Genomic DNA, 22,867 nt, shown 5'->3' on the forward strand with positions numbered 1-22,867 from the left:
ATTCTAGCAGACAACTGAAAAAGTGGGTCAATTTTGGTAAATCGTATCTTGGTATCCGAATATTTAATTCGATTGGGGTTTGTTTTGTTCAGAAGTATGCAGATTAGTCTTTATTTACAAATTTTTTTACTCTTATTGATATAAGTTTCATAATCTCGCCATCAGATTTGAGATCTAAAGTTCTGGTTTTCAATATCTGATGAAGAGTTATAAAAATTTTAGATTTAGCGAAATTGGCAGAAAATCTTTCAATGAAACTCGGTTTTCTCGATACTTTTGTCGTCAGATGCTATCGTCAAAAGAAAGCTTATTATCAAAAATTATTCCAAAATCTCCAATGAGTTCAAACTGAATCAGGTGAAATTAGTGCTAATGTCACCACGAGCTAACAAACTCTGTTTTCACCCAAGTTCATAACTCTGGGTCTCGTTTAACTGTAAATTGAATTTGATTTCTCAGATGAGCCAAATCTTGGTGAATTTTCATTTGTACTACTCTCTCTGTACGAACTTCTTACCCTACCACTTGTCTATCTGCGTATATCTTGCATATATCTACTTTGATATCTCATGGTTCGTATTTCGCTCCCTCTTACGATAGCGAAGCATTTACCGATTAACTAGCCCTCAGAATCCCAAGCCTAATTTATGGACAGCCCTTGTAACTAATCGTTTGACTATTTGATTTGATCAACTCGTATATAAAGCCCAGGTTGTAGCTCTCCGACAAAGACTAAAGTTAGTTTCTAATGGTCCATAGGCATATAATGTCGATTGAAATGAATGTATACCATTTAATTTCGAACCGAATCGATAAGCAGTTACAAGTAGCATCTTAACAGATTGAGGGTTACAGCGTAAATTTTATTATTGGCTGGAATGGCTCAGCCAATAACTTTGAAAATGTAGTCAATTTTAATCATTTCCCAAAGCTTACATCGAATGAAAACGTTCTTCGAAACACAGAGAACCAAAAATATTCAGTCGCGCAGCCCTGAACCTGTTGAACAATGTACAATATAATATCTTAGAACTGTAGAGAGAAATGTTGTTATTTTCGTATGAAAACTATGACTGTTTTGATAAGAAAATATCTAGACATAGTTTAGATTATGGAAAGGTGAATTAATAAATGGTAAGTTGTTGCCTTTGAGAAAGAAAAGGAAAACGACAAATCCTATCATTTGATAGGAAATTTTGGTTAATTTGGTTAATTAAATATGCATACGTAGTAGGAAGTTGTTGAAAATTAGAAGAACGCAATATCATTCATTTGGAAATTATCGAACTATTTGTACATTATAGAATTTGGGTGCTGTAGATCCAGATCTTCAAGCTAAGTTGACAACAAAATTAAGTAATCTACTTAGTCAGTATAAAGCAGAAATGTCAAAAAAGCCAGCTACGCTATTGTCGCTTACACCTGATGACCAATCAGACAGTGACGAGGCTAACAATATGCCTGGTGAATTTAAAATCTGGCACAACGCTCAAAACGATGCTTCTAACCCTCATATGATAGCTTCTTCCAAAACGAAAGAAAAGTCATCGGTACCAAAAGCTAGTACAGCTACAAACAAAATTGAGGACAACCATGACAAGAAGGTAGATTTTTGTAGACGAGGATTTTCATTCTATATATTTCTCTCCTTAATACATATTCTTTATATTCATGTATCATTTTATTTTTCAAATTTCAATAGCAAACACTGTGCTCTCAACATTGTATCATCATTTACGACTATTTTTCTCTGTAGTTGATTAGAGATAAAATTGAGAAGATGAATGTTAAAAAGGGTCCAAGTTGAAAAGATCCCTGGCATGTAGTGAAACTTGAGAAACGGGAATTTATTTATATATTTTTTTTTTTTTTTCCGTCCATTTACTTCTTTCCTCAATTTTTAAACAGTACGTATTGTTTGAACAATACAGGTGCTAATATCTCTATTTTCACCACAAAATAACTAACTTTTGCTATTTAAACCTTGCTGAAAGATTTATAAAATTGAAACTGCTGAAATTATATCTCGACAAACAGTTGTGCAATTCGATTGGGGTTCTTTTCGTTCGAGGGGTTGCACACTTTTGAAATCTGGTATATGTGCAAGATGTATAAATTACAAGATTACAGGACGTTTGAAGATTTCAAAAGACCGCAGAAGATTTTAGGGATTTCAAGATATTTCAAAAGATTTTAAAAGTTTACAAAAGATTACAAGGATTTTAATGATTTTAAGGAATTCCAAAAGTTTTCCAAGGACTTGAAAAGATTTTCGGAATTTCAAGAATTGCACTGGATTGCATTAGATTTCAGGGGTTTAAAGAATTGCAAAGGATTCCAAAAGATTTCCGGAATTTCAAATAAATTGCAAAGAACTGAACAACAAGTTGTTGAGGTATAAATTCCCAAAATTCATCCACTTTTTCAGTCCTCTACTCATTAAATAATCAATGAATTAGAATATGGGTTTCTAAAAACTAGAACGCAATGTCGATCGAGATATAAAGTCTTGTTGATCTACCTTCGGGTCTATTCCAATAAACTGTACTTACTGTGGCCTTGGATGTCTTTTGGGTTCCTACGCAATTTTATTTGTACAGATGTAAAAGTCTTTTACCAGAGAGCTTGTTTCAATTGCGCAAGTCGATAATTCCTAGTTTGCTACATAAAATCGTCGCATCTTTAACTTCATACAATTGACTCAAGTTAATATTTTTATTTACTTATATGAAGTATTAATTATGCAATTATTTCAAGTCAAGTTGCGCCCTTTTTCCATCAATGCCATGAAAAATACGATATATATTTCAAAGATGATACGAGTAATTTTGGAAAAACTGTTTTTGAATCGTTGTTTATTATCAACGCTGAGTTTCCAAAAATTTTATGCATCGTGTTATCAATACATATATCTGTGGGAGATCACATATTGTTTAATTTTTCGTAAATATTACTTATCCACATAATGTATTGTATTCTTGCTCTTATGCAGGGAGAAAAGCTGAAATAACGTGCACTTGAATGTACTTTGAAGTCACTTTAACATAGGGTTTGTGCATATATTATGTAACAATGATTTGAGCGACGAAGGCTAACACATCTAGTTCCCATGACGTTTAACGATTAACTGCAGTACTAAGCAATTGATGATTGAAAATATGGAATTGATTTATGTGACAATTCGATGCCTGTGAAATAATTAAAGCTGTATTTAAATCCTGCTGCTGTAGCTGTGGCTGTAAAATTAAATGCATAATTGAGATAAAAATTTTCCTTTTTGCAAAGAAATACTCGTTGATTTGCTGAAATTTTCAAATTCATCGTCAAGTTCCTGGAATATTCTTCTAGATTAAAATCGTCTTCGAACGCATTGTCAGTAACTACGAAATAATACTTCAAACGAAGATTTTTTTGTTCTCACACTTACCAAGGATTTGCAGCTAATCAATCGTGTCTGGCAATATTTTTCTGTCTTGTGGGAAGCGCGGGGTTAAAAAAGTGCAATCACAGTGACATGCAATAATATATGGACAACCCTGATATCTCTCGCCTTTGTTACCTTGTCATCGCCTAGCTCATATGTGAACGTTACAACAGTATAGTAATCAAATTGCCAATAATCGGCTCACCGATTGTAATGGCATCCCCATGTTTTTCTCATTCTCATAATAATCCTTCGTATACATTTGTTTTACAATTACGTTTGAACATAATATGTGTATTGCTCCAGTTTTAATTACTTTTCATTTATCCTTTGTGCATTCATTTGTTCAGTTAGCACTATAAAAATACTATTTTCTCGAGGTATTTATAAATGTGTTACCATTGTTGAAAATTTACACGTTTACATTGGTATGTAAGAGTAATCAGCTGAAAAAGTTGATGAAATTTGAGGATTTATTATTCAATAATCAATTGTACAATTCGATCTGGGTCTGTTTTGTTTCAAAGTATGTATATCCAGCTTCGTTTGCATGTGTTTTTTTTATTCGAATCAATTAACAGGAAACAATGTTATTGATAATAACATCAATCAAAAATGATTCAACCGAATGACTTCAAATTTGAAGACAGTATTTTTCGATAATTTAGCTTCTGCCCCTATCCAATATTCTATCTTCATTTTTTTTTTATTTTTTTCAATAACATGACAGGCGTTTGAAGTTCAAATTCGAATTTTTGTCAAGAATTTACAATTTTTTGTTGCATTAACTTGAAAATATCATGATATCAATAAAATGAGATAGTGGTAAAGAGGAAAAAGTAAATTCAAGAATACGCTCTCCAAATTTTAAGTATATCAGTTGAGCCATCCCCGAGATATTCTGGACACTACAAAACATATCACCGGTCAAAATGGTTAGTGTTATTGTCGATAAAAATGCTTTCTAATTATCGAAGCCGATGAAAGAATACGTTATCGTAGCTGGATTGACATACTTTCGCAGAAACGAAGCCCCAATGGAATTCAATTATCGATTATTGAGACATAAATTCCCAAAACTCACCCACTTTTTCAGCCGTTTATTCGTATTCTATACCTACCTTCTAAAGAGATGTGATAAATTTTTTGCAACTCCGCGATGATATGCAATACCTGTAAATTTCCATAGAGTCTACACATCGCTCATCCCTATTTCATTTATGTGTAGATTTTTTAACTTTATTTTTTTTTTTCGTTTAACCAATTAATGGTGATCTTGATGGCTTGAGATTGATGTGCGTCTGTGTAAGAGAGTTCAGCTTATTCTTCACCACTGATAGCAAGTAGTTGATCACTTTGTGAGAAAGTATATTATTATCATACAATTTTAGCGAGAGGACTATGTATTTCCATGGGGAAGACTGCTCTGCTGGCCTCCACAACACGTCTTGGTAGTTGAACGAATGCATTCCGGAGCAAGGCGTTTCGTTGTTTTAGACTTCGGTTCACCCGTACTGCTGACCGATCTAATGATTCCTTCGTGCAGCGATTTGGTCTCATTGTCTATTGACATATGGACAAAGAGCGAAGAAAGCGACGGAACTCGCTTATTTGTCGCTGGAGATATCGGCACCAAGCCATTGGTCGTTAGCGATCTGCAACCGCCTCCGGTTTGCCGCTATCTCAAGGTATTGTTCTGACAGTTTTATCGAGGAAATTATGATTTATGTCACGAATTTTCCCTAAAGAGTCTAACGGTGTATGAATAATTCGAAGTAACGTGTAATTCGGGCCTTGAAAACGTGAGAAACTGAGCAATAATAGCAAATTTTTCTTTAGTACGGAAAAATCGGTAATTTGAGTTATTGAACAATTCAAATTTTTCAAATTGATTTGTCGAAACTGCAAATCTACAATGCGTGTTTTATGTACACGTTATAAAATATCCTGTGAATATGTAACTTGCTTAGAATTAAAATTATAAGATTATTTACATTTATTTTTCTTAAAGGTTTTTTTTTTTTTTTTTCTTACAGCTTATCGTATTTTTGAAATTTGGCAACCGTTCGAATTCATTCAATTGATTTTTTTAACTAAAAACGTACTTAATAATTTTAAGAAAATGGATTTGATTTTGGGTCTCAAAGAATTTCCATAGTCGCATTATTCATTCAACTAATAATAAATACCTTGAAGTGGGTAAAAGGAAATAAAAAGAATAATTTGTTTCATTTGAATTGTTTTATTTGATGAAATAGCGCCAACTATTTCAGTCGATTCGATTACTATTTGCACATCCCTAACAAACACCGAAGGTATTTGTGATAGTTCATTGTTGCTTTTTGAAAGATGAACCGAAACTAATTGTGTTCATGTTTCTTCATCAGATTACGACTATTGGTCGTTACGGTATGTCTACGACAAGGTGCAAAATACCGTTAGGCATGTTTTACGGACACATGCTCGTACTACCGGGTGAAGATTATTCTGAATTAAACTCTTCCCAAGTTGCACACAGCAGTAGCACAGATGCGAATATGTACACGTCCATAGAAGCTCAGTGTAGCATTTTGTCCGCTCTTGCCGAAGACGTACAGTGCAGGTATTTTCATTTCTTTATTACTCAAATATCTTGAGTCGAACCGAGAAAATGATTTATTATGTGACTTACAGAGAAGAATTTGGTGAAAATGAAAGTAAGAAATTGTTCGAAGTTTCACTTTTAAACTAATTTAAAAATCTTAGTCATTCTTATCAACTATTTAGTCTAACACAAAGTCAATCGTTACCCAGGTTCAGCTTGGCAACAGAACGATTGAAGAGTCTTTTAGACCCTCTGTTATGCACAGAAACGCCAAATGTTGTTCACATGCAAAATTATTTGCATCAGAGTAAACCTTGGAATGAAAATATTGAACAGTCGTCTACAAAGATTTTGTCCACGTATCAGGTAAACAACGAAAGTCTGTAGGTTTTATCAAAGTTCAACATAATGATACAAACTGAAAGGATATGTTTTTTCTTTAGGAGTGTATGACCTTTCAACACCAACTAAATATCGTGCGAGGTGTTTGGCGACGACTCGAATCCTGGAAAGGATCTCAAGATACGCCTGTACTTTCTTTGGGTAGCGCACCCACCGATAAACTTAAAGTTCTTGGAGAAACTTTACTCGACATTCTTCTCTACACCGTTTATGAAATCGGTCCTGTGCCTAGCGTGAGTATAAAGTGCGACGTATTACGTCGTTTTTGCATTGTCTTAGAATAACTATATTCGAAGATTCAAAGAAAAGCTTCTTCTTCTTCTTTTTCTATTTTTTTTGGTTTTTTGTTTTTTTAATTATATATGGGGAATTTTTTTTGTGCAATCAGACACGGTTTTAAGGTACAAGTTTCGATTTGCCAACTTTTTTTTCCACTTAGCTCTACCTATCGAAAGAAACAGCTATAATTTGTTCCAAATATTTAACTCCATTTGTTCTTCGATTAAGGTTTAATTTTAAAAATGAATTTAATTCGAAAACGAAAACGGATATTGGCAAGAGCCAGTACAGGTTTTTTCATCGTAAATCATAGATTCTTTAGAAAGATATGGGGAAATTATTTCTCTTCAAAATCGCTTACTTTTTGGAATTTTGAATAAAAAAATTGGTTCTCATAACTGTTACGGGATAGAGGGAAGGTATTGACGAGCGGCTATTGATATGTCTCTAAGGTAAGTGTACCAATTATTGACACGCTTAGATCCAATTATTGGCTTGTTTATTTTCCGTAATTATAAATTGACTGCACAAATTGTGAATTTCTCGATGACTAAAACCAATTGGTAGAGGGTTAAACACTACAAATTTATTTTTTTTATAATTTTAGAACTAAGGATCGAATAGATTCAACGAAAAAAAGTCAATAACTGGAACAGTGTCAATAACTGATACACTTACCTTATACGCAACCGAGATATCGTTTCGGGTACCATTGCGTCCAATCTCGTTGCTGCTCTCGAGTCGGGGAATAAAGGAACGAGTAAGAATTGATATAAGAAAGGCTTATAATTGAATGTACGAATCCTTCATTGGAATAGTGAAGAATTCAAATGTTTAGTTCAACAAAGCGGATTGATTGAGTGTTGGAATTGGAGTTTATCGTTTCTTGTTTGAAGGATGGAATGGGAGTTGACTTGTTGGAAATGGATTAAACTTAGCATGTATTTGATGGAAGCTGGAAAAGAAGTGGCTTGGGAGAAACAGTATGGGTGTAGGAAAAGTGCACAAATTCAGAATAGTGGGAATTAGAATTAGCGGAGTAAGAGCGATAACGAGTGGTGTGAGGCTGCATGGAAATAGCTGGATGAAAACTACAACGAGACTACATGGAATGTGAAAGAGTTAGCGAATAGAGGCAATAGGTGGTTAAAGAAGATGGGGAAGACGTGTGATGGTTCATCGGATGTAACATCAAAATGAAATTTTCACAAATTCGCCATAAAATTTTTGGTTTAGATTCCAAAACATTGATGATTCTATGGAAGTTTGTAATCATTCAAAAAGTTGAAACAGGAAAAATTGGCAACTGAAAAGAAAAATCGGCTTAAAAATTTCGATCTATAGGTAGAATGAAACATAAAACAATGAAGCAAATCGAAACTTTTGTCTTACAAAAAAAAGGATACCCCAAATACCATAAATAATGTTGAAAAATAATATTAAAAACATTATGTATGCGATAATTTGTTTCATTCAACATTGAAATGCGATTCCTTGCACAAAATGATAGTAACGTCCTCTTCATGTGACTCGAAGTCGTGTTAGTAACACGATGACATAAGATTCCTTCATTTGTTACAGATTCCTATAACACTTTGCGACGTATTTACACCATCAATCTGCGACAAGTTCTTCCATTCCATTTGTGTTGTAACTGCCGCGCCTAGGTTGCAACTTTATGCCGTGGCATTGTTGGCTCGTGTTGCGGGCCACCAACCTTGGTGGGGCGACTTCCTGGCGAACACATTGATCAATTTGTACTCAGCGTCTTGCACTCACATATTTCCACAAGACAGGTAAGTGTGATACGATGCAGTTAGTCAGATTTTAGATGTTAGATGGTTTATTGTTATTGACACAAGCAATGTTGGTTGTGAAAATGACGCCAAATATCGTGTCAATGCTTATTGTCTTCCATATTTTATTGCAGCATTAATAACAGATGAAAAAAACTTTTTGATGCATTGTCGCCATGCTCGAAACATCTTAAAATTGGTCACCCTGTTAACCCCGATTAAGCATAGAACCGTAATGGTTCTCGACTAATTGTAAGATTTTTATTTTCATGATCAAATTACCAATTTCCAGGGTGTTCATACTGTTGACATTCCTTGGACGCAAGTCACTGATAGCAGGAGCCAACAAATCATCGGTAATAGACGCGATGGTTCGGACGTTGGGAAGGCTGTTAGCTCCCTTGTCTTATGCTCAAGGATCGAACACGAGTCGTTTGGATACAACACTGATCGGTTGGGTTCTACTTTTTCTTTCAGTTTGTCTAGATACAACTGTGACCCAACCAGTTGCGCAGGAAGAAAATAATGAAAAATACAAAGATCAAGGTATTGCGCAGAAAACTTTCGAACCTCGACTGTTTTTTTTGTTTTTTGTGTCATTGAGATAATGTTACTTAAGACGAATAAAAACAATGAATGATTAAGAGGATTTCAAAATATTTCATCTTTTGTAGCTCTGTCTACGAGATGGGAATTCATTCAGGGAGAGTCGGCAATGCAACGGAAATTTGTTAATGCCAGTCGTTCGTCGGCCTCGCGAAGCTATCGCAGAAAACTACAAAAACGTTTAATGCATCATAAACAACAGCTCCAAAATCTCGAACAGGCCAAGAAAGCTTTAAACGCTTCAACGCAAGTACAAGTTAGTAATGATTTAATTTATTGAAATAGAAGTATTCCAATTCATATTCATTTACGTTTGTGTACCGTGACAGCGTAATCTTGTTTTTTACATCTTTATTACTCTGATTTAACAACTGATAATGTGTAGAATAGCTTTCCTAGATCAGAATCAAAAAACCTAATACCATTTTTTCAATAGTCTTATTTGTCATCAGTATCATAAATGTTAATACCTAATTTAATTCGTCTGATTTCAATCTTCGTCGGTTTTGGTTCAACGAACTTTTTAGACCCCACAAAATTCACCTACTTTTTCTGCAGTTCCTGAATTTCAGTGATAAAATGAATCGTTTTTTAACTCATCGCCATAATTCACCTTGGTGAAAATTGTCACAGAGAAGAAATAAAAATTCTACACGATGTGAAAGATTTCTTAGTATAAATAAAGATTATGCATTTTCTGACTGTTGAATTTTTTTGCTGAGACTGATTGTTAAACACAAAGGTTAATTATTTTCAGGCTTTGTCTGCCCTGTCGTCGCAGGCTGCATCTTTGTCTAGCAAACTTGAAGCGGCGTTCAAACAGCAGGAACACTTTTTTAAAAAAACCTTGAAACAGCATTCTGCAAAACATTGCAAGGATCTACTAAGCATCAGACGAAACGAATCTCAACATTTGTCTCGTAGTCCACGTTTGCAGCCCCAACCTTGCTCTAGGTAAGTTGAGCCAAAGTTTTTGGCATTTGTTTCTATCTAAAAACTAAGAACCAGTCGTTTTATTGAATTTTAAGATTAAATTTCTTACTCATATATGAAAGTAACGTATCATTTAAATCTACGGAAAATTCTTCACCATTCCTTTTTCTGTCGAGAGTACAAAAAATGTAATACAATTATCCCGAAGTTGCTTTCCAGATTGGTAAACCAAAAGTTTTTTAACAGACTTGTTAATCGAACGATATCATTCTGGGTAGTCACAAGTTTAATTTTAGGATAAGTTTTTTCAATATTTGCGATTCGAAATTACATTTATCCGAAAACTCGGAAAGCACGGTTCATAAATTAGACGGGGCGGATTTACGCGACTGTTAAACTTTACTGAGAATCTGATATGCCTAGTGTTACAACATTAATGCTTCATATTTTTGATAATCGCAGTAAATCTGAGGGATTGGTAGAAGTAGAAGCTGAACCTACAGGGAATTTGTCACACACGCATTGTTTGCCAGTTGCCCGAAGCCTTGTGGCTCTTATACTGAATAATGCTGCCAATGTTGATATGTTTCTCTTGGCCTGCAAGGTGAGTATTCGGTTCAATTATGAGTATGAACAGATTCAGTTTGAAAAACTTGGAATAAATACGAGCAGGTTCACCATCCAATTCACAATTTAGGCTCAAAATTTCGATGTTTCTTCCTATTTTTATGCCTTTTGCAAAATTCAGACCTCTAGTTTTTACGGTTTATATAAAATAAATAAATCACTTTTGAGACTTTGAACCTATTGATTATCGTATTCGAATTATTATTGTATACTTATTGTACAATAAAATATAATACAAGATGCTTTCGATGTAGAACAGACTGATCTTTTCAACTATGTAATCCATTTCGAACTGGATCCTCAGAACTCGTGAAAAAAAAACATGTTTCTTTCAATGTTCCCCAACTTTTGTTTCGTATTTAATGTTTCTGTCTGTAAGCTCGTAGTTATATATTTTTTTTTTTACATAAAAAAATTGGTTTTTCTTATTGGAAGTGAGCCACAATCAATTTTTTAAAGAGTAACAATTTTTTTTTCTCGTCGAGACATCTTCACTTTAATAATATCTGTGGCTCTATAAACCGTATGATACTGTTACATGATCATTAACTTATGCTCGTATGTATTTTCGAACACGTGAATTAATTATGAATCGGTGGACCTTATCATTGATCCGACTCAAACACATGTAATTTAACAATTCGAACGGCTGCTAGAACATTCGAATGAATTCAGGTCGTTGCTAGATTAATCGTCTCTACGCGCCCGGCTATCAGTTTGGGTGAACTTATGACCGAGGAACAATTGTTCAAATTGGTTCGGCTGGGAACCGGCGCTTCAGATGCTGCGTGGGCGTCACATGCGGTTGCGTGCCTCTTGCAAGATTTGTTGGAAGGTATTTATTCTAGAAAGTAATCATCCTCTATTCAGTCAAATATATGGCAGAGTAAAATTGGAGGACTCTGAAAAAATATCAACTTTCGAGTTGTAAGCAGAGTTTGATATTTTATTGAATACAAAGTAGATTGATTGGAATCAGTACACAGGTCATTCAGTGGATCAAATCAGCGATCCAAAATGAATATCGAAAACTTTAATTCTTTCGCATAGCATCGGTTTTAAGTAGAAACGAATTAGAAATGTGATATTTACACAATAACACTCAAGTTTTATCGATGCAACACATGCAAAACATGCATTATTAGTAACAAATAAGCTTGTAATAATACGTAAGTTTCTCATAAAATTCGACTTTTATATGGTTTATAAAAAAAAAAAAATATTGAATAATATTCAGACCAATACGTAACGTTCAGATATTTAAACATTGATCACACAAGTTCAATTTCAACTAAATTCACGTTATATTACTTCAACACTTTTCTACATTTATTTTGTCCCGTTTTATTAGGTGGGAGACTATTTCCTAAAACAGCATCAGGGCACGAAGGAAGCCCGTCAGAAGAAAGTTTCGACTCTTCGCTAGCAGCTGAAGAAAACACCGCTGTGGAGGAAGACACGGCAGGTGCGGCCCAAGCGAGTTGTTCCGCAACTACATTCGGTAATGAAATTGGCGAGGCCGATGTCGATGGGGATGAAGACACGCAAGACAGCGTTGCCATCACTTCGGCCAGTGCCTCGACATCTAAATCCAATGGCTTTACGCTTCCCTCCTTATTCGAATCAGATGACAGCGAACTTGAAGATTTTCTAGATGACATTTTGGAGCGCGGAAGAAATTTGCTTAAAAAAGGAAACGCGGTGTCTAAATTTCCTATTTCTGCTGGCTCAGGGTAAATGCAAAAAATCAACGAATTCCTCGACTAGTTTCAGGGTGGCAACTTGAAACCGGAAAACTTGAGAAACCAGGAAATGTAGTTCGGCACAAAGATGTCGTGGAATTTTTGCAAATAATTGTATTTTTTTTTTACTTTTGGGAAACATGGCGTTCAATTCAATGAACAATGCGAACTCTCAATAATTTTTCAGCTATTACTAACAATTTAAACTAGCCGTTCATTAGGATGGTTCAGAAAATAAAGTTGTTTGTCGCTCTCACCCCTTCAAACGTTAGGGTTTGACAGAAAAAAAGATCCTCCCCAAAGATGAGTTTTCAGTCATCTAAAAATTACCGATTCTACTGAAAAATAAAAATCCCTGCTCTAGCTAGAGAGCTCATTTTTGGAAAGATCTATGGGAGTCACGTAAAAATCGGGGATATTTCTAATCCAAATTTAGTGGCCACCCTGACTCTTGATTACTATTAATAAAATTTGAATTCAACTAAACTAATGAGAACAACAATTTAATTTTAGCAGCATTTCTCTGGCCGTTGATACGAGGCTCGAATATGGCGTTGAAACAGGGGTCGAAATTGCTCTAAGGAGATTGTCAACTCTGGGTGCATGCAACTTACCGCTGAGTGTTAATGCGACAATCCAAGTACGTCTTATTCAACTCATTCGAACTTTGAACGAATAAGTCATAAAAGCGAGAAGCTTACAATATGAACATTCTGGCTTTTATACCATTATCTAATCCTCTACGAGAAAACAAAACGTTATTCAAACTATGAAAAAAGTTTCGCTTTCAACTTACATTGTCACTCAGCTTGCATTTGGCTCGACTAACTCGTCTTTACTACAACTTGACAACAGGTGCATTCGGAATCGAGTCGCTACACGCAGTCGGAAGCATTGAGAAATTCAGGCTGGACAGACAGAACTCAAGACAATTGGAACACGAATGATTCAGTTCCGTCTAGTCTGCATATGCTGACACGCTGTTTCGAAAAAATATTTACAGATTTGTACCTACAAGTAAGTGAAGTAAGAACGGGCAATTTTTTCATAGAAACAGAAGTACTATTTTTAAAAATTCGCGAATCGTACAGAATTACAGAAACGGTACAATGTAAAGGAATCTTTTTCAATGAATATTGCTCTTTGCTCGAAAGAAATAAAGTGCGTCCCGGCGGTTTTCGAAGTATCTTGAAATACTACTTCTATTCTGTAAATTTTTATAATTAGGTTTTTGTCTAATAATGCGTTGCTTCGTTTACATTACTTTTTTCTTACCCCTTTGATCGTACATTGATTTCTAAAAAATTGAAGGTGCTTAATTTTTTTTCACCACTAAATCTAGCTCGTTCCGAAGTTATTACCGACGATTAAGGGACGACACCACTGTGACCCCCTGTTTTTTTTACATTTTTCAACAATTTTTTTTTTGTGGGAAACGTAAGAGATATTCGAAAATTTTTTTTTGCATTTTCTTTCTTGTTTATTAATTCTTCAAAAAACATTTTTTACACATTTTTCACGCCGCATGGTGGCACTGGGGAACCTCCCGCGTCAGGTGCTGTTGTCTCCGCAGTGGTTCGCGGCACGCAGAAAAACTCTCTTCAACGTCGGCTTAAAAAAAATACGCAGTGCTTTAGTTAATAATATGATATTTTGAAGTGTAGTACGTAGGGATTTGGAAAAAAAATGATTTTTAAAAAATAGGCACGCTTTTGAAATTAAAGAATGATTTTTGAGCAAAATTTCTCGTTGAAAATAGGCTATATTTATTATTAATGAGATATCGAAAAAATCCTATGTAGTACATTAGATAATCTATTTTCATTGATACAGTAAAAATTTGAAGTCGATCGGATAAAAATTCCTCGAGTTTTGCTGCGGGCTGCACTCAAAAAAGTGGTTTCAAGAAAAACGCGTTCAAAGTTTTAGGTTTGTTAATTTGTCCCACTCTGGAGGCAAAAAAATCGTTGATATTGCAACTGATATCGCGGTATTAGTGTTCAATGATGGCTTGAGAAGCCTCATGAAAGTTTTGGAGATGTTGGGGATAATCATCGGCCCAAATTGTTTCAACTTTCGCGTTGAGATCGACGCAGCGCGGAGCGCTGCACCGCTCCACAAAATATTCAATATCTACGAAAATAATTATTTTTTCGACCTGGGTCTAACGGCATCTTAATCTTAAAAGTATTGTACATTTTTTTAAATGGTTTTCAAAATTTCGATTTTTTGAAACCATCACAGTGGTGTTCTCCCTTAAGCTTGAAATTTTTCTGCCATACTACTTAATTCCTCCTTTTTTATTCATTCATAAAACTAAATCCAGCTATTAAAAAATGTTGCCAATTTTAAGAAAATACGACAAACCGGATCAAAACGATTCTCTTTAAATGCTCTTGATTGAACATAAATGGCGTTGTTATATAATTGGTAAAACTTTTATTGAAAAATTGATTGGAATAGGAATATCCTGGAGGACATTGACGTGAAACTTGTATTGTTTTATCTTCTGTGCAATGTCAAGCATCGATATGATTTTACTTAATTTATTTTCAAACAGAATATGGGTACAAGTTTGCAACTTGTACTGCAATTATGGTTGACCTTGAATTTGGACGGTGTTTCCGAACCGTCAAGCAATTCAAGCCTGTTCGATCCTTCTTTACTGCCAGCGATACCTCTAAGCTCTGCAGCGATTTCGGGCCTGATATCTGCGCTATCTTGGTAATTATTACAAATTAATATTTCAGAAATTTTCCTAAGACAACAGATTTTTCTCAACGAAACTCCAGTTGCTGATCATGATTTCGATTTTTTTTTTTTCTCCTCAGAAAATCAAATTGAAGCTTAGATACAGATTTCCGAAAATTATGCTTCAAATACTAACGTTTTTATGACTTGCCAAACATGATACTTTGGGTTAGAAATTTTTGATTTAGATCTATGCTTCCTTATTCAAAAGCTTCAAGATTCCTGCCAATAACTCAAAAGCCACAGTATTCGTTTTTAAAATAATACCCGTCCCGTTATAAATAGAACTTCTCATCCATTGAATATAGTGTATGTGAATCTCTTCGAGAGATATTGTATCCACATTTTGATCAACCGATTATTATTTTAACCTTTTTGCAGGCATCCAGGAGTATCGCTCCGTGTTTGGTGTCTCGCTCTGCAATGTTTGACTCTGGCGAGTAATCAACCTCTAAAAACAACTACAGAAAGTATAGACGTAACAAACAGCAGCCAACCGCTCGACGGTCTCGTCGGCGGCATGGCCAGTTGCATTATAAAAGAACCGAACATCGGCCCCATGCTGCTGCGCCTTTTCTCAGGCAATGGGCTGAACGTTGACACTACGGATAAGCAGTATGTAATGGTAAATATGTACATTTTAAATGACGACTATTTCGTCGATTACAAGATATGGTCACTTTTCTGTTGAAAGATCCAGGAAACCAGGAAATGTTAGGAAATTTTAGCTAATACTTGCAGTTCTCCATGTAAATTTCGCGTAAATATGATGTTTGATGCGATTTGCTAAATGTTTTGACTATTAATAAAAGTTTAAACTTATTGTTTGGAGATTTTATCGCTCGTTACCCTCGCTCAAATTTTTTTTACATTATTATTCATTCACTGTGCTCGCTCCGTTTTCAGTATTTTGCATGACAGTGAAGTATTTTCTATTGAGGCATTGGTGTTCCATTCATCACTTACGATGATTACAGTGATTATGTTTTTTTGATCAACTAAAATATCAAATAGAAAATACAACTTTCTTGACTCGTGAAGAATTTATTGATGGACAAATTCAGCTCTAGTTCATTAAAATCAGTCAAACTATGTGATTTTATTATTCTCAAAATAATTGCACAATGGGGCCTTTTCAAATTCATCGATCATTGTGTTATTATAACTAAAATTTATGATTTTCTGATTTTTTCTGCAATAAGGGAGTATTATGTTAACTAAACTTAACTCGATTAACTTCAGTTACATTTTCAAACCTTTATTGTATCATATTTCTGTTATTACAGCTCACGATCTTTAATTTCTCTTATTACTAAACCAGAATCAAGAAACACAGAAAAATTTTCACCGAATGTGATTATATTCAATTCCAAATGCAAGATGTCACAGAAAAAGTTTAATTTCGGTTCAGAAAAACATAGAAAAGTTGAACAATCTTTAAAGCCGAACAAGTGGTCACCTTCCAATGAATATAATAATCTTTAGTTAAATCTTTCCTACTAATATTTTCCATTTATCTCTATTATTATCAGGCGGGACCAACCGTCTGTCAAGCATTGCAAGATTTCTTGGTGAGGCTTGAAATGCGATGTGATGTTATATCGCCCAGCAGTTCATTAGGCAACGCTTTGAAAGAACTTTTGCTTTGGGTTGTTTATCAACTCGTACAACCCGGAGGGGCTCTAGTTGCACGTCGAGGTCCACTAGATGCTCAATGCAAACTCATCACTTCTCTCATCAATCTCAACTTCGCCAATACGGACCTGGGAACTGCGATGAGCATTTCGGAATGTGTCGGCGTCTTGGTATCCTCTTACGTCAGGGGTTCTGGTGGTCAGTGAAATTTTTTAACGAAATTAGTTTCATCGCGTTATATTTACAAGGTTGTTATACAACTTGAAAAATCCGGTATTTTCAGGAAATTTCCTTAAAAAAGTCATGGAATATCCTGAATAATTTGGCACATTTTTTTTTTTATTTTTTCCATAAAAGGGAACATAAACTTTACCTATTCTTACCTACATAAAATGACTACTCGTACCGTTGTCTAAAAGTCCGGATTTCTAAACATTTTCTACAATATTTATGGATTGATTTTTTCAAGTGAAACTAGGATGATACCGAATTCGAATTCGTACATGAAAATTGTGGGAAACGTATAATTTAACCAAGATTGGTTTGAAATGTTCAATCCACGTATTTGTAACGTAATTATTGTTCGCTTTTACGTGATATTTTTTGATTATTCTTAAAATGGTTTGTTGGCAATTTTGATATTTAGTCTTTAACATTGATTAAACAATGACAGCGAATAATAATTTCCCACAGTTATGTTTACCACTGTCTGTTTCATCTCGTGTCAACTACAGATTTCATTCTGATGGGCTGCAAAGTAATCCTGAAAAGTAATGATTTCGTTTATTATGCCTAAATACTCTGGAAGCAGTCGGAAAACGTTCGGGTTAAACAAACGTAACGATCCTAATTTTATCACCTTTTTCATTATTTCTTGAAAATAGTTGGAGCACAATGCGGCGGTGCTGTTGATAACGGCAGTCAGTCCGGAGGATTCGGAGGCTTGTTCGCGTGCGTTCTTGGCGGAGATTCGAGGCAAGGTCGGCCGGCATCTTGGGACACTTTAGTCGTTGCACTTATCAAATTAGTCTGCAAACTTATTCAAACGCCTCTTCCCAACGTAAGTAAAAAACGTCAATTGCATTTTTGTACACAAAGTTGAAGTTATTTATTAACTCATTTATTCATTTGTTCTATCAAGAAAAAAATGTACACAGTACCAAAACCATTAATTTCTGAAATTGAGACTACCTTAAACTAAATATTCAAATTAACATGTTTGTCATGCATTACAATCAAATATATAGCTTTTTTTGCTCACATATCATAGTCTAAATGTATTATATTATACATTATATCTATAGAGTGTAGAAACTTGCGTTTTCATATGCCAAAATAGAAGAGGCGATACTCAGTCATCATACGTTATTCTTGATTCATTCTTGCAACTGATATCGTCCGCATTTTTTCGAATTCAATAAGATTTCAGACCTTTAGTTCTTTCCAGCACTAATACCTGACACTCTTGCAACTTTCTCTATTATTCTAGTAATGGAATTAAATTTATGTCAATCCATTTTTCTGTAAATCAGGCCAGACCGACCAGACAAGAAAGTGCATCGGATATGGAGATGGGTGAAGCGACACCAAGATGTAGTTCAAACAGCAGCGTTGAACAGGAAAACTTAAACACCTGTCAGACGGATGAGAGCAAAGTGGCCGAACAGCAAACCTCTTATAGAATTCATCAGCCTAACACTGCCAAACGCGTTCCATGTGTCGCCGATACCGGTAAATATTTCTTCGACCTGATTTTATTGTTGCTATTACTTAACCTCCATCAATATAGTTTCTAAAAATTTGCAATGTAAAATATTTACATTTATTTATTTGTTTGTTTTCAAATAGTTCATTAAAAGTTGAATTTAGTCATTCCAGACGTCATTTAAATAAAAAATAATGTGTTTTATGATCGACTTTACCCGCATTACTTTATAATTAATTTTAAGAACATGATGTTCTTTACAGTATTGCAGCACGAACCGACAATGATGAGGCTTTTGGGCGCTCTTGGCCATAGCACAGGATCTTCTTTGGCTATGCTGCTGGGGGAAGGTGCTGGAGCAACTACGGAATTAGGGGATCCTTCGTCGATTCCCGATGCTACTTTCCAACTACTGTCCACACTTACCAGAAAATCCAGTAGCCCTTCACTGGTTCTGAATCCGCTTTATCAGTATCTTGCGTCATGTGAGTATTCACAAGATGTCAGGTGTCATCAAAGTTTTCTGTCTTTGGATTCAATGTATCAAATTCAAGTCACAAGCATAGAAATTACTAAAACGATATTAGAAATAAAATTTTGTATGCAATTTGATACGAGTGAAATGAACGAACAGGAATCGCATTTGGTATTTATCCAGTATCACGTATGTTGCTTCTGAGATTATTACGTAGATCATTTAATTATGTTATAAGTAGCAGATTGAAAAAGTGGGTAAATTGGGAATTTATATCTCGACTACCAACTATTCAATTCGATTGGGATTTATTTAAGTCAAAATTATGCTGATTGAGCTTTGTTTATACATTTTTTCTATTAGAATCTTCTAAGAGAAAGCATTGTTATTGATAATAACGTTAATATTGCTTGCTGGCATATTTTGTTGTACGCCGATATATTGAAAACTGCTCAATCAATTCAATTCAAATTTGGAGACAGTGTCTTTCGTTAGGCTGTCCTCTTTTCCATGAACCGAACTTTCGTTAAATATTTTGTTTTACTAAAGTGGTTACCGTTTGAAGTTGAAATTCGGTTTTTCGTAAGCAATTTATAACTTTTTTCATTCAGTTGATATAAAATTTTTTATTTATTATTGAAACATACAGACAAAAAATTTCCCAAGCTACATGAATTTCGTATTTACAACGCATCATATGAACTGAAAATGGCAATCATATCCTAATATAATTTAGGATTCTTTATGTATTAAAGAGATTTAATGATCACATAAAAGTAATAACTATTATTACGTAGAGTTAGGCTGTGTAGAAAAAGAAAAAAATTGAACTTAGAAAGTAACTCGGGACAAAAATATGATGACTAAATAAATTACACAAAAAGTAGGATTGTGGCAAAGAGAATAAACTATCCAAGAATACTGACTCCAAATTCATGTAAATGAGTTGAAGAAATATCCCAAAATTCAGTCACCTTTTCTTAATTTTTGTAATGTTGCAACTCGTTTAAACAGCGTGCGGACAAATCGAAGGAGAGCGACAATTGGGCGTAATGCAGTTATCAGAGCCCCTGCTCTGGTACATATTAAGGGTGCTCGACAACGAGGCATCTTTGGCGGTATTCACCAGTATGGGAGGTGTAAAAGTGCTGTGCAACAATTTGGTAAAAGCGAGCAGCAGCAGTAGCGGCAGTAATTCAGCATCACCTGGCGTGATCGCACTTGTCATGCAGCATCTTTCAAACTCGCCACATTTTGCCCATGTCGCCGCGAGCAATAAAAAGTCACCTAACTCTCTGGAATCTTATGAGGATGGATTACTAAATTTTGCACCACTCGGAACGATATCTTGGTCAAATCCTACTGCCCAACCTGCCGATGTTCTAATTCAGAGTGCTGCTCCGCATAAAAGAGCCAGAACAGCTGCATGGTCCTATCATTTTTATCCTGACGAAGCTTGGGTCGATTTGACTGTTACATTACCTTGTGCGATTCTGCTCAGAGAAGTTGAGCTGCAACCTCATCTCACAGCACTGGCCAGTGAGTGTTTAACCCTTTGAGTCACCCATCATTGTGCCGAGTCAACTTTTATAACAAGACCAGCTGCCCGTTGCAGCTTCGCCCGCATCCAAATTTAATATGATAAAATGAAAATTCTATTCAGATAAAAAAATCTTGCTTACAGTTAAGAATATTTGAATGAAGGTTGATAATAACTGACTCAATCTAGAACCAAATCTAACCTAACCTCTATGTTTAAGAGCTGAGTCGGCATTTGCTTAAGTATATAATCCCGTTCTGATTTGGCTTACAAATATCGTTACTTCTCCAAAACTCCATCTGGTTGTAATGAAATATATCTGTTCAAACTTGAACAGACGTGGCCATCCCCCTGACACTGGTGGCTATCCTACTATGAAAATATCGTCACGTAATGTCGCCAGCGTAGTCGCTCATGCATACCTATTGGGCATTCCGTGTCAAACCAACCCCTTATTCGCGTGATCCTTTGGGATTTCGATGATTAATAGATGTTTTGGTTCGTTCAGGTCAAAAATGAAACCTCTAATTTTTCAACATTTTTCTGCCATTATGGAAAAGTGTGGCAACCCAAAATGAAGATGGACATTTTGAAAATTGATGAAACTTTTTTGCGAAATCAAGGACTCAAAAACACATCTTTTCATCATGATTCGAAAATGGGCTGAAAATGGTAAGAAAATTTTTTTTTTTTTTAATCTGCTGCTTCTGAAAAAAATATTTTTTCCTAATTTTAAACGGTGGTTCTGCATAGTAAAAAATAAATTATAAAGAAACGTTGCCTTGGTGAAATTAGATTTTCGTTTTAATTCAAGAGTAAAACGGTGAAAACGATACTCTATTCGAAGAAAAATAAGAAAAACTCAATCAAGATGCTTCAATATGCAATGATGCATCAATGAAATACATTAGTTATTCAGGGAAATGACGTAATTGTTATCATATTTCAATATTCTTTTCATAGATTTGTTTATTTCAAAGAAAACTAGTGAATAATACAGATATCTTTGACGTAAGTCATTAGGCATTGTCAAATTGATTTTTTTCATATTTAAGACAGCAAAGGAGCTTTATGATTGGGCTAAAAATCTTGCGAATATTGCTGTTCAATATTCAAATGGTGAATTTTATAACAATGAGTTACCAACGATTGAAAAACTTTTTTAAATATTAGTAAAGAAAAAAATTGCAACAAGCACAATGCCTTATCCCCAAAGTAGATGGTACCTAGTTGTTAAACAATATTTGTCTTCCTCTTCGAGTAAAATATATCGAATCCTTTCACAATAAAAATAATCAATATAAGTGTGTTTTATTGAATTAAAACTATATAGCAGGTTATTCTTGGTATATTATTCACTCGTTTTCTTTGAAATAAACAATTCTATGATAAGAATATTGAAATATAATAACAACTACGTAATTTTCTTGCTTAACTAATACATTTTAGTGAAGGTTCCTGTTGATTGAGCATCGTTTTCGTCGTTTTACACTTCAACCAAAAAGAAAATCTAATTTTACCAAGACGAAGGTTCATTTTATTTAATTTTCTACCATGAAGAACCACCATTTAAAATTAGTGAATTTTTTTTTTTCAATGTACAAAAATTAAAAAAAACAAAAGGTTTCAGCATTTTCATCTCATTTTCGAATCACGACGAAAAGATGTGTTTTCGAGGTTTGGATGTTTCCTAAAAAATGTCATCGATTTTCAAAATGTCCATCTTCATTTTTGTCACACTTTTTCATAATGGCGGAAAATTTTTAAAAAAATAGAGGTTTCATTTTTGACCCAAACCAACCGAAAATCCATTAGTTTTCAAAATCCCAGAGGGTCAGGCTAATGAAGGGTTGGTTTGACGTGGAATGCCCCCTATACATCTACGTGGCTTGACTACCAGCGCCATTAACGACTGGCGACATTTCAACGACCACCAGAATTACTTTGTGTGAGGGGGGTGGTTGTACCTACTCGGAGAAAAAAAAAAAAATCAAAATCGGTTCAGTCGTTCTGGAAACTGTGAAATACGGTCATTTGTTGTAAAGATTCGCGCGCCACCTATTGTAAAATGGTTGTACTAATTCATAAACCTTCGCAATGCTGAAGGAACGCATACGGGACTAACAAGGAAACATCCGTTTGTAAAATTCAGAAATTTTCGTGGATGAATGGTACAGCAATGTTTACGGGGTAACCAGACAGACAGACATTGGTCTTTTTAAAAATACATATATTATATTGTATATGATAGTATTCTAAGGTTTTTGGGGTCACTAGTTACGAATCTGAATTCAAAGTTCAAACATTGAAGATGGCGGATGAAAATTTAAAATTTTATCAAAATCAGTAGAAAAACTATGCGGGGGTT

General features: G+C 34.7%; 1 protein-coding gene across 7 annotated transcripts in view; it reads left to right on the forward strand.

Moving 5' to 3' along the window:
* The window catches only part of LOC124306500 (baculoviral IAP repeat-containing protein 6-like), a 56,102-nt gene that overhangs the window by 18,322 nt on the left and 14,913 nt on the right, over positions 1–22,867 (forward strand). For 4 of the 7 annotated variants that reach the window (XM_046767312.1, XM_046767306.1, XM_046767308.1 and 1 more), the window contains exons 15-35: positions 1,305–1,604; positions 4,816–5,112; positions 5,812–6,026; positions 6,218–6,374; positions 6,452–6,643; positions 8,271–8,485; positions 8,778–9,031; positions 9,160–9,347; positions 9,849–10,045; positions 10,487–10,628; positions 11,327–11,486; positions 12,003–12,384; positions 12,907–13,033; positions 13,249–13,410; positions 14,954–15,117; positions 15,526–15,769; positions 16,677–16,977; positions 17,664–17,839; positions 18,312–18,510; positions 18,748–18,969; positions 19,974–20,498. In XM_046767312.1, coding sequence (XP_046623268.1) covers positions 1,305–1,604; positions 4,816–5,112; positions 5,812–6,026; positions 6,218–6,374; positions 6,452–6,643; positions 8,271–8,485; positions 8,778–9,031; positions 9,160–9,347; positions 9,849–10,045; positions 10,487–10,628; positions 11,327–11,486; positions 12,003–12,384; positions 12,907–13,033; positions 13,249–13,410; positions 14,954–15,117; positions 15,526–15,769; positions 16,677–16,977; positions 17,664–17,839; positions 18,312–18,510; positions 18,748–18,969; positions 19,974–20,498 — 4,819 coding nt within the window. The remainder of the gene's footprint in view (positions 1–1,304; positions 1,605–4,815; positions 5,113–5,811; positions 6,027–6,217; positions 6,375–6,451; positions 6,644–8,270; positions 8,486–8,777; positions 9,032–9,159; positions 9,348–9,848; positions 10,046–10,486; positions 10,629–11,326; positions 11,487–12,002; positions 12,385–12,906; positions 13,034–13,248; positions 13,411–14,953; positions 15,118–15,525; positions 15,770–16,676; positions 16,978–17,663; positions 17,840–18,311; positions 18,511–18,747; positions 18,970–19,973; positions 20,499–22,867) is intronic. The other 3 variants (XM_046767307.1, XM_046767310.1, XM_046767311.1) reach the window with 3 other exon arrangements.

This window comes from Neodiprion virginianus, chromosome 5 (genome assembly GCF_021901495.1).
Source record: "Neodiprion virginianus isolate iyNeoVirg1 chromosome 5, iyNeoVirg1.1, whole genome shotgun sequence".
Lineage (NCBI taxonomy): Eukaryota > Metazoa > Arthropoda > Insecta > Hymenoptera > Diprionidae > Neodiprion > Neodiprion virginianus.